This window comes from Bidens hawaiensis, unplaced genomic scaffold (assembly GCF_021521415.1).
Source record: "Bidens hawaiensis isolate Kalapana, Puna unplaced genomic scaffold, B.hawaiensis_p1.1 tig00001960_1, whole genome shotgun sequence".
Taxonomy (NCBI): domain Eukaryota; kingdom Viridiplantae; phylum Streptophyta; class Magnoliopsida; order Asterales; family Asteraceae; genus Bidens; species Bidens hawaiensis.
Genome location: NW_027491108.1, coordinates 2,789,383 through 2,800,907, shown reverse-complemented (window position 1 = coordinate 2,800,907; position 11,525 = coordinate 2,789,383). Strand labels below are relative to the sequence as shown.

Here is an 11,525-nt window from a genome sequence, read left to right as displayed (position 1 = left end):
CATGTGTAAACAAAACAAGAAAACCGTAAACGATAGGTCTCCCGTGTTCATCTAATGGATCCATGAAAACTTCGGAATAGGCCGAACAAAGCGGTTAATGATTCACACATACAAATAAACAGCCAAGTAAACGTCCATAACACATGGGGTTTTGCGCACATAAATTTCATAAACAAGTTTAAGACTCAAGTTGTAAGAACACATGAACATCCCAAAACGTTAAAAATAAAAGGGGATTAAGTACGAGATTACTCACTTGTAAACGGTGCGTTGAAAGATAAGCAAGAATCCAAATTTTAAACAAGCACAAGTTAACCTATAAATAAGAGGTTATTGGTTTAACGATTGGTTTTTATGTCTTGAATATATGCAGTTACTTAAACAAAATATATATTTACCGAGATTTCTGGGCAGAAACGAAGAGAAGGCGGATGCAAGGAGGCGTCGCTGAGGATCACGGTAGAGAGCAAAGGAGAAAGATTTGGGGAGTGTTTAAGTGTAGTGTGTGAAGTGTTAATAAACAAGAAAATAGCTTAATTTATAGGAAAACCCAAGGGAACACAATCCCTTGAAAAGAGGAAAAGATCTTAACAAATCAAGCAAAAGATATAAAAAAAAACACAAGAAAACAAAAGCAAAAGATATCCAAAGATATGCCGGCAGCTGCAGGGGATGGGGAAAAGCTGACAGGTTACAGATCAAAGCATGGGAGGTGTCAGATAAAGCACTGTTCAAGACATGCAAAAGAAGATTTCAAAAGATTATGTCAGTCACTTTTTCTGTCAACCAATAGGATTGGTGCGCATGCTGCGCCGAAAGTGGCTTTTCGGACAGATGTCGGAACTGACCTACAGTGCTCATACAAAAGATAAGATATTTCAAAAGCATACAGGCTAACTGAAGAAAAGACTTAAGTTCTAGCGCGAGAAGGCTCGAGCGCGCGCGAGGGCGAAGGCAGACAGAGAACAATCCTTAGCGCGCCGCGGGAAGAACTACAATCCTTAGCGCGTCGCGGGAAGAACTACAATTCTTAGCGCTCTGCGGGAAGAACTATAATCCTTAGCGCGCCGCGGGAAGAACTACCATTCTTAGCGCGTCGCGGGAAGAACTACAATTCTTAGCGCGCTGCGGGAAGAACTATAATCCTTAGCGCGCCGCGGGAAGAACTACCATTCTTAGCGCGCTGCGGGAACAGTTCGCCTCGTGTATCGCAGGAACAGATGGTCTTCGCGCAGGCTTCCTTGTAAGGAGTCTGGCGCGTGGAGCTGCGCAGACATCCTTAGGCGGGAAGAACCAAAGGACAAGCAAAATGTTAAGAGAAAAAAAAAGGGGTTCAAGGCTTAAGGGTTAAGCAGAGGGGCGGGACGGCGGCAAGAGAGGAAAAGGCGGGACGGCGACAAGAGAGAAAAGGCGGGACGGCGACAAGAGAGAAAAGGGCGGGACGGCGGAAAGGAATTTTTTTATTATTAGTAAGTATTATAAAATATATATATATATATATATATATATATGATTTATTAAATGTTAAATTTACAAAGATTAATAATCAAATTTTAAATCATAAAAAGAATCGGATTTGAAAACGGGTACCTGGGTCGGGTCGGATTGGGCAGTTGTCACAGACTCGGCTGGTGATGACGTATTTAAGGACTGCGGGCCTTATACGTAAGGTAGATGATAGATGTAAACGTAGATAGGGACGGTGGGCCTTATACGTGTTACAGATAATAGATGACAACGCAGTTAAGGACTGCGGACCTTTTACGTATTATAGATAGACACCAGCATAGGAAAGGACTGTGGACCTTATACGTGCTGTATTTGTATTGTGGTAGCATAGGGGAGGACTGCGGACCTCGTACGTGCTATGTATTTGTATTGTGGTAGCATAGGGGAGGACTGCGGACCTCGTACGTGCTATGTATTGGTATTGTGGTAGCATAGGGGAGGACTGCGGACCTCGTACGTGCTATGTATTTGTATTGTGGTAGCATAGGGGAGGACTGCGGACCTCGTACGTGCTATGTATTTGTATTGTGGTAGCATAGGGGAGGACTGCGGACCTCGTACGTGCTATGTATTGGTATTGTGGTAGCATATGGGAGGACTGCGGACCTCGTACGTGCTATGTATTTGTATTGTGGTAGCATAGGGGAGGACTGCGGACCTCGTACGTGCTATGTATTTGTATTGTGGTAGCATAGGGGAGGACTGCGGACCTCGTACGTGCTATGGTTTAGGTTGCAACATAGGGAAGGACTATGGACCTTGTACGTGTTGTGGATGTAGGATGGTATAGGGAAGGACTGCGGACCTTGCACGTACCATAAACGGTGAACATAGGTAAGGACTGCGGACCTTTTACGTGTTCACGACCTTAAGTACAGGTATAGACGGCGGACTATGAACGTACTCTCGGTAGACTGAGGTTAGTGATTGTAGATGTGTATGTATGTATGGTAGTAAGTATGTATGTAGAACAGAAGGGTAACTAGTTAAGTATGGATATGTATCTTCGGATATGTATGTATGTATATGTATTGTATGGCGTCCGATTAACTAGAACTCACTCAGCGTAGCTGACTTTTAGTATGCACGCAGGTAAGTAGAATGAGACAGCTAGCTTGAGCGGGCACATGGTGGGCGAATAGGAGACTGGCATCTGAAGACTCAAGATGTTTTAATGTAATTGACGTTTATTTTTGAAAGACAATAATGTTTAATTAAGGCAAGTTTTGGATTGCTGTAAGGTTTCATGAAAGTTTTTTTTATATTCCGCGAAAGTTTTAATGAACTCTGATTTGTAAGAACTGTGTTTATGAGTAAATCCGACGCTAAAGTAAGGCTACCGGGTTCGGGGCCTTACAGAACTCCCGCTCTGATACCAATTGTTGGACTTATTTGGATCGAGCAACACGAACAACACCGATATTTTGTGAGAACTCCTCATGACTCTTTCAATATTATTAAGAACGAAAACCACACAAAATACAATAACCCTAAACCATCTATTTATACTAAAACCTTAACTTGCTCACCAAGAAACCTAATTAGACTCAAACTAGGAAACCAAATAAATAAATAAAAATAACTAATCTTATTCCTAATTAATAAACTAAACCGACTCAAATAAAAACTCTTTAAACTTTAAACGTTTATCAAGATTAATCCTGAGCAATGTTTTTATTGTTTCTTTTTATGTGGACTAGAACCAAATTAACTTAAATCAATGGCTAGAACCATGTTTGTTTAATTAAACTTTGAACTTTGATTGATTTATATAATTCTTAAGGCTGACTTATCAAAGGTATATTAAGGGCCCTAAAAATTAAAATGAAGATGGAAAAGCTCCGGTAAAATAATAATAAGCCGTTTAAGTTTGTATCGTTTCATCCCATTTAATTGCGTCTAGATATTTTTCACATTTAACTTAATGATGTTTGACAAATTATTTATTTATTAAAACCAAAAAGAAATAAACTAAAAAAACAAATAAAAACAATCTATGATAACGATACTAAAGATGCATTTAGTAATTAAATAAATTTGCAAACACGAGTATATAAAATAAAACAAACAATACTCCGCCCCTCAATGGCTAGTCTTCACTCCGGTCAAACACCATCGCGCCCGTCAAGCTTTTATTGTCTCTGCCCTTGGTGCCCCATATTTTTAAATTTTTGCTTTGTAGCGTTGTGTCTCACGCCTTGGTCTGATATCAGCGATTGCTTTTTTAATCTAAGCGTTCAAAATTCTTCTTACGCTTTGTATGACTAGAGGTTAGTGTATCCTGAAAAGTATATGATACAAGGAGGTTAAAACACACCTGACCTTAAAACTCATCATTTACTTCTTAGCTTAAAAACAGGTCATATCTTATAACACCCTATGCTTTTTTACTAGATTTAATCTAAACCTTTAACATGAGATCTAATGACCCACATCTATTCTTAGACTTCGATATATTATAAATTAATGTAGAAAGTTGACTTTGATGAGAAACATATATTAGACGAAATCTCATTTGCAATGTGATGATATTAACCACATAAACTAATACAACATGACATTTAACAAACCTTGATGGAAAATTGTGGAATGAGCAAACAATCATTTTCACGTGCATACCCAAGTCTTCTTCTTTATTTTATTAATTTCAAGTGTAAAAACTGTAAAATAAGTTGCTTCAATTTCATTAAATTAAAAATATATGTAGTTTACAAAGTTTCAATGAAACAATGTATATTCAAAGCAAGAAATTTATGTTTTTCTTTTAAATATGATTGGCTATCTATACAACAATTATGTTGTTGATGCATAATGATTCACATTGTACACTAAAAGAGTCTAAATAATCAATGTTCATGTTTTAATACATTGTTGCACATCCTTGATAGGTTTCCTGGATGAATTGGGCCTAAAGCGTCAAAATCAGTATGGACGGTTGATATTTTGTTTTAAGAAGAATCACTCGGAGGTAGTTCCAAGTATTGCTCAAAACCATTGACAATTTATTTATGATTAAGTGCCGTCCTGAAAGATATAACTTGAACAGAATATATGAATATATTATCTAATAAAAAGCATTGATCCCCATTTATTGAACAGATCGATTGTGTAGAAGTCAGAAGATTGACAATTCACATAAACAGCCCCTATGCAACCTATTGGGTAGTTTTGTTATTTATTTAAAGGTTAGGGGCATAACTAGTTATTTTTCATGTCTATATATTTCATGGATATCTCTCCAAGTATTCATCAACTCTTTCAATGGGTAACAAGAGCGAAATAAAGCTTCTTGGAACCGCTGCAAGTCCATTTGCAAACCGGGTTCAGTTCGCCCTCAACCTCAAGTCTATGAAGTACGAGTACATTGAAGAGAATCTCGCTTGCAAAAGCGAGCTTCTAATAAAATCGAATCCAGTTCATAAAAAAGTCCCGGTCCTTTTGCATGCAGATAAACCACCCATTTGTGAGTCTCAAATCATAGTCGAGTATCTTGATGAAATCCGACCCGATTTATACCAACTCCTTCCATCTGTCTCTTTAGATCGGGCTAATTGTCGGTTTTGGGCCGCATATATTGATAACAAGGTACATTAAATAATCAAATTTGACATTAGTATGCATTTATATTAATTTCCTTCATAAAGTTATAAACTTTCTTATTGGCAAAAACAAATTTAAGGGATATACATATATAATTCACATAATATGTTGTATTGATAGTAAAACATTTTCCGCAGTTTTTCCCATTGTATGAAGAGTTGAGGCAGACACTAAATAAGGCAGGACAAGAAGCAATAAAAGAACAAATGATAGAAGCGACACAACAGTTGGAAGAAGCCTTTATTAAGTCTAGTAATGGGAAGACTTATTTTGGAGGAGATCAAGTAGGTTATTTGGATGTTATTCTTGGATGCTTCATCAGATGGACACAGCATGTTGATGAACTTAACGATTTCAATAAGTTTGACGAAGTTAGAATCCTGGAACTTGCAAAATGGGCGAAGTGCATAGCATCGCATGAAGCCCTTAAGAGCGTGACACCAGGAAAGGAAACACTTGAAAGCTTCTTTGGTTTGATTAATATCTACAGACCACCATATAAATAAAGCACATAGAGATGTTTGATAATGCTTGTGTGGTGATTTGTTGTTGAAAGTCATTTCATGTTATCATCTTTCAATTAGATTTGAACCATGTATTATATATGCTTTCTAATATCAATGTTACCTTTTGTTTTCAAATCAGGTGATTATTTTCAAGATCATTAAGAAATCCCTGCCAAATCAATTATTTTGACATTGACATAATAATAATTGAAGAGGTAGGTCCCAGCAGAGGTGGTTAGGACCCGCAAGACTCCCTTAAAAGGAGACGTCTGCGCAGTTGAACACGCAAGACTCCTTAAACGGACGTCTGCGCAGTTGAACCCGCAGACTTCACCATAGGGACGTCTGCGCCGCGACCTACCAGACCCGCAGGACCCACCACGCTCAGAGTTGTGACGACCTCACATGCGGTACGCAAGCTGGTCCCGCAGGAAATGCCTCCCTATGGTTTCCAAGTATCCGCCTGTCCCCGCAGGTGCGGATACCCGCCATTAGGGACTGGCCACCCGCGCAGCATGGCTACACGCATAAGGCTCAAACTCGTAATAATTCAGTAGTCACCTGAAGAAGGAATGAGCAAAGTCGGGAACATTCCCGCATAAAGGCGGGAGGGGGAAAACTCCCGCCTAAATGAGCCAGTCCGTATAATAATGGAGGATCTTTTGTGTGATACCTGACGAGGTATGGACAAAAGATCTGACCAAGGATACGACAGCTCACTGACAGCAGCATGGCAGACAACACGCCACAGCACTGTGACCAATAGCCGCCGCCTACTCACCAACTCCTGCCATACCACGTGCCTAGCCTGTAGTTAGTGGAAAAGGAAAAGTAAACAGCACGCCTGGTCACTATCAGCCGCTGCCTATCCACCAATTACCAGCAGAGCACGTGTGTAGGCCACAGTTGGCAGAGTACTAGGCCGGCTAAACCTCCTTGGAAACCCACCTTCGGCTATAAAAGACATCAAATGGTATTATCATTTCATCATCTAATATCTTGTATAATTTACCTGATAACTGCTCTAGTATTCTTAATATACTTTTATATTGAAAGAGTAATATAGACTGATTCTCACGCCGGAGGGTGGTCACAAGGAGGAACCCCCCCCCCCTTCTTAGTGACGAGCTCACGGTGTCTGTTTTGCAGGTTATCGGAAGAACCATCTTGCCGGAATTAACCCCTCGTGGGAAACGTCTATCTAACCCTCAGGTTACTCGTAATCTGTCGGGGTTCGACTGGTGTTTCTTCATTGGCGCCATCCGTGCATAAAGCTAGAACTTTATTTTTCTCCAGTTTTTTCAAAACTTCTGGAAAGATGGTTAAGGATACTCCGGTCCCGAAACCGAGTAACCAAGAGACTCCGGTAACTACAACCCCAGCTATGAGGGGGAATACCGAATACACAAACTTTACGAACACTACCCCTGCTACCCAAGCCGGGGCAAGTGGAGTAAATAATCAGACACTGGGATTCACCGATACCCAGTTAGAAAATCAACAGACGAGGCTCCCCTGCCAAACACTCGATGAGGTTAAAGCATGGGCCGAAGCACGTCAAAGAGAGTTTCAAGCTGAGTTGGATGAACGTTTACGTTCACTCCAACAAGTGGAAGAATTCGAATACGACGATGATTCGGAGGAATCCGAGGAAGACGCGAACCCTCGTCATAAGGCGAAAGGGAAGCGTAAAGAAACGGATTCCCAACCGAGAAGGCGTTTTGGAGAAGCATTCAGTCCAATAAACGTAGGTAACAGCCCACGGGACTTCTCCAAAACATTTACGCCAACTGCGGCAAGGGCGGGAACGTCCAAATTCGCGAGGGACATTGCGGAAGCAATCGCCCCAAGAAGTGCCAAACAAATGTCCAACATAGGCACGTATGATGGTATTTCCGACCCTGACGATCACTTGAACAAATTCATAGCGGGGGCGACCGTTAGTAACTGGACGGAACCCACGTGGTGTTATATGTTCCAAATGACGCTGGTCGGAGCAGCCAGAGCGTGGTTCGACCGTCTACCGGTCCACCACATCTACGATTGGGCGGACTTCCAACAGAAGTTCAGCCAACACTTTAGTCAGCAAAGAAAGTACACTGAGGAGCAGTGGACAATCCTCAAGTGCGTCCGAGAGGAGGAAGAATCTTTGCCTGACTTCATCACTCGCTTCAACTCGAAGAAGCTAAGCCTGGGCAACGTTAGCGAAGATCTCGTTCGCAGCCGCTTTCATCCAAGGCGCAAACGACCCGGAACTCATCCGCACTCTAACGGGCAAAGATGGCATGCCATCAACATGGGATGCCATCATGACCGCAGCTAAACGCTTTGCGGAAACTGAGAGGCAACTGGGTAGAGATCTTCCGCAGAGTACGAACCTCTACACCCAGAAAACGAGGGAAAACAACGTCCTTACCGCCGATTAAACAAAAAACGGAAGCTGGGCATTTGGCAGTCAAGGGTAAACTTTGACACCCCGTCCAGCTTCCAACATAGGTTGGGCGGAAGAGATAACGTGAAACCGGAGAAGAACTCCAGGTGGACGCCACTCACAAAGAGAGTGACTGAGATATTCGCCACGGAGGAGCTCCCGTGGCCGAAGGCTCCATACATCCGACAACGCCACAATGCTGACCGGAGAAAGTATTGTGATTTTCACAAAACCAAAGGTCACAACACTGAAGAATGCTTAGACGTAAAGGACTTGGTCAAAGCATTTGTCAAGGATGGGACACTCGCGCACCTTGTGGCGAAGTGAGCGTCGAGCAGGCTGATGCGTGAACCCCAGCTGGGGAAACGCACGAATAAAATCGCAGCTTCAACGGAGACTACATACTGCGTAAACAACGAGATCCCGAACAAGATACATGTCGGCTCGATGGTGCTCCCATCCAAGCCACGTCTAATGGGAGCTCAATTACACAGTTTGTATGTAGATCAATTCCAAATTTGTAAAGAAAAGGCCTAGAGCCACTTCTAATGGAAACGATTCTCCTTCAAATTGAAGCTGATGATTTTACATTTGTATTTTATGAACTTTGCACATGGAGATGCCGGTATCCGCCGCATCAAGTGAAGAATCGTTGCGTAGGGAAGGCGGCAAAACCCGCACAAACCCAAAAGCATCAAACCTTCACGCAGGTCAGTTAAAGGGGAAAAGTTCAGCCATCCCACTATGTGAAAGTGCCGGAATATCCGCATGAATCCTGGTAGCGGAAGCTGAACACTAACCTATTAACAACCACGCGTTGAACGGTCGATTCGAACACTAATGACGGTAGTCACCGAATCACGTAAAGAATCGTTGAGTGGGGAAGGCGGCAAAACCCGCATAAACCCAAAAGCATCAAACCTTCACGCAGGTCAGTTAAAGGGGAAAGTTCAGCCATCCCACTATGTGAAAGTGCCGGTATATCCGCATGAATCCTGGTAGAGGAAGTTGAACACTAACCTATTAACAACCGCGCGTTGAACGGTCGATTCGAACACTAATGCCGGTAGTCACCGCATCAAGTGAAGAATCGTTGCGTGGGGAAGGCGGCAAAACCCGCATAAACCCAAAGGCATCAAACCTTCACGCAGGTCAGTTAAAGGGGAAAAGGTGAGCCATCCCACTATGTGAAAGTGCCGGTCTATCCGCATGAATCCTGGTAGCGGAAGCTGAACACTAACCCATTAACAAACGCGCGTCGAACGGTTAAAAGTCATTCTGAAAGGATAAGGAAAAACCTATGCGCAGGTCAGACATAGGTAAAGTTTAGCCATCCTGCCAAGTGCAAGTGACGGTCCTATCCGCACAATCACAAAGGGGGGAGCAAAACTTCAACCTATTGTCAACCACGTTCAAGGTTAACCTATTCTAAACACTTGGAAAATTGCTAATTTAAACTAAGTATGCACGTCATATAAGGTTTATAAAGCAATGAACCCAAAGAAGGAAATAACAGTCTTATCCGCAAAAAAGATTTGTATTTCTCAAAAGATATATTACAAGATTGGCCGGGTAACTACCCGCCTACAAGAACACAAAATCTAGTCTATCCTAGCAGCGGGAAGGGATCTTCAGAATCAAGCTTCAGGACCACTTCCACTTGGACCCGCCCCATCAGTAGAGCGTGGCGGTTCAAGAAAAGCTCTGAGGATAGCAAGTCCATCATCAGCGGCAGCGACTTCGTTCACCTTCTCCACCACCGGATGCGGGAAGGCGGCATATTGGTTCACCGCTTGGTCATATGCAGCTTCGGTGTCCACATCGAACAAAGGGAAGTTGGAAGGCGGGAAGCCTTTCTCAACGAACCCTAGACCAAGCAGGAAGCCGGCCTTTTCCCCATCCTCATGAGAAGCGTTGAGGGCTGCGCTCATGGCATCATCGTAAGTAGTCTCTGAGAAGACCCGATGCACAACCTACAAAGAAATATTTAAGTGTCAAAACCTTTTCTATGTACAAAGGAAAGCGTGAAGACGTAAAGCTAAACATACCTGAGACAACGCTTCTCGAAGAAGCCATTCCTTGGCAACCAGAGCTTCTTGAAGGGCGGCTTGAGCTTGGGTGCAGGCGCGTTCGGCTTCGCTTTTGGTAAGGTTGGCAAGTAGCACTTCCTTTGCGGCAGCCTCTTCGACGCCCTTAAGCTTCCGCTCGGTATGGTCAAGCACGCCCCTCTGGTCCAAGATCTCCTGGAGCTTCTTGGCATCTTCCATCGCCAAGGCATCATGAGCACGTTGTAGAGCCTCTAATTTGGCCTTGAGCTCCTCATTCTCCACGCGTAAAGGCTCAGCAACGGCTTCAGCCTTGGTGGCCCTCTCGGTTGCGTTCCTCGCAGTCTCCTTAGCCAGCCGAAGCTGTTCGTTAACAGCTTGGGCAGCCTTGGAGCGGGCCTCGAGTCGCGCTTGAACCTCAACCTCGAGGGCCTTGAAGGCCTTCTCCTTCTCCGCAGCAGCTGCGGACAGCTGTTGGTTCTCCTCCCGAAGAGCCCGCGCTTGAGATACTTACTTGGCGCGAGCTGCTTTCAACTTGTCGTTTTCACGACAAAGCAGCTCGACGCGCGGCTGCATCCGGGCCTGGAGAACCCGAAGCTCATTAGTTAGCCTACCCTCCTGGTAGCTAGCCATGGCTTCCCCCAACGCACCATGGGGAGCAGCGTGGCGAGCCCATTCCACGCACTCCACAGGGGTACGAAGGGTTGTTCCTCGGCGGATGTTCCATCGCGGAACATACACTTCATTGGAATCCGACACTGCAAAAGAAACAAAGCAGTTAGGAAAAGATGAAGAAATATATAAGACAGGCCAAAAGAACCCTACGCACCTGTAGGGTCGATCACAGGCCGATAGCCACCAAACCCATCGCCTGAACCTAAGGGAAATCCATCCAAAAGGTCGGGCAGATGGGAAGGTGACAAAGATTGGCGAGAAGCCCCGCGCGTACCTGATGGGCCGGCCGTCGTCGCCGGTGGCGGAGGCATAGTAGCGGCCGCCGTGGTCGCCGCCGTGGTCGCCGCCGCGGAATCCGCAGCAATCGTAACCGCCGGCTCGGTGAAAGATGCTGTAAAAATCGCACTTACCACCGGCGGTGACGTCATCTCAGCTGGAACAGTCGGCTCAAGGGAGTGAGCAACTGATCCAGCGGAAGCAAGCGCAGGCGCCTGGGTCGTCGCCTCAGGTAGGCTGACCGAGCCTACCGTCATCGGCGGAGGGGTACTCCTCTGCGCTCCACCCTGGAATGCGTCAACATCCACGCCTGCACAAGAAGATAAGTGTTTCAATAAATTTATAAAGTGATAAATCTACAAAGATAAGAAGGATGTTTGTACTTACGGGTTTTCTTGAGCCTGAACGTACGGACGGGCGGGGACGAACCCGATGGAGCCGGTCTCTTGATGCCGGTCACCGTCGTCGTCATTGGTTCTCCGG

The 11,525-nt window shown here is 44.2% G+C and overlaps 1 protein-coding gene across 1 annotated transcript; it reads left to right on the top strand.

The window, feature by feature from the left end:
• Positions 1 to 4,684: 4,684 nt before the first annotated feature.
• LOC143600924 (glutathione S-transferase U17-like) lies at positions 4,685 to 5,642 on the top strand. The gene is made up of 2 exons (XM_077078468.1): positions 4,685 to 5,094; positions 5,247 to 5,642. The coding sequence occupies exons 1-2, from the start codon at positions 4,771 to 4,773 to the stop codon at positions 5,613 to 5,615; spliced, it is 693 nt and encodes a 230-aa protein (XP_076934583.1). The 5' UTR covers positions 4,685 to 4,770; the 3' UTR covers positions 5,616 to 5,642.
• The last annotated feature ends 5,883 nt before the right edge of the window (positions 5,643 to 11,525 follow it).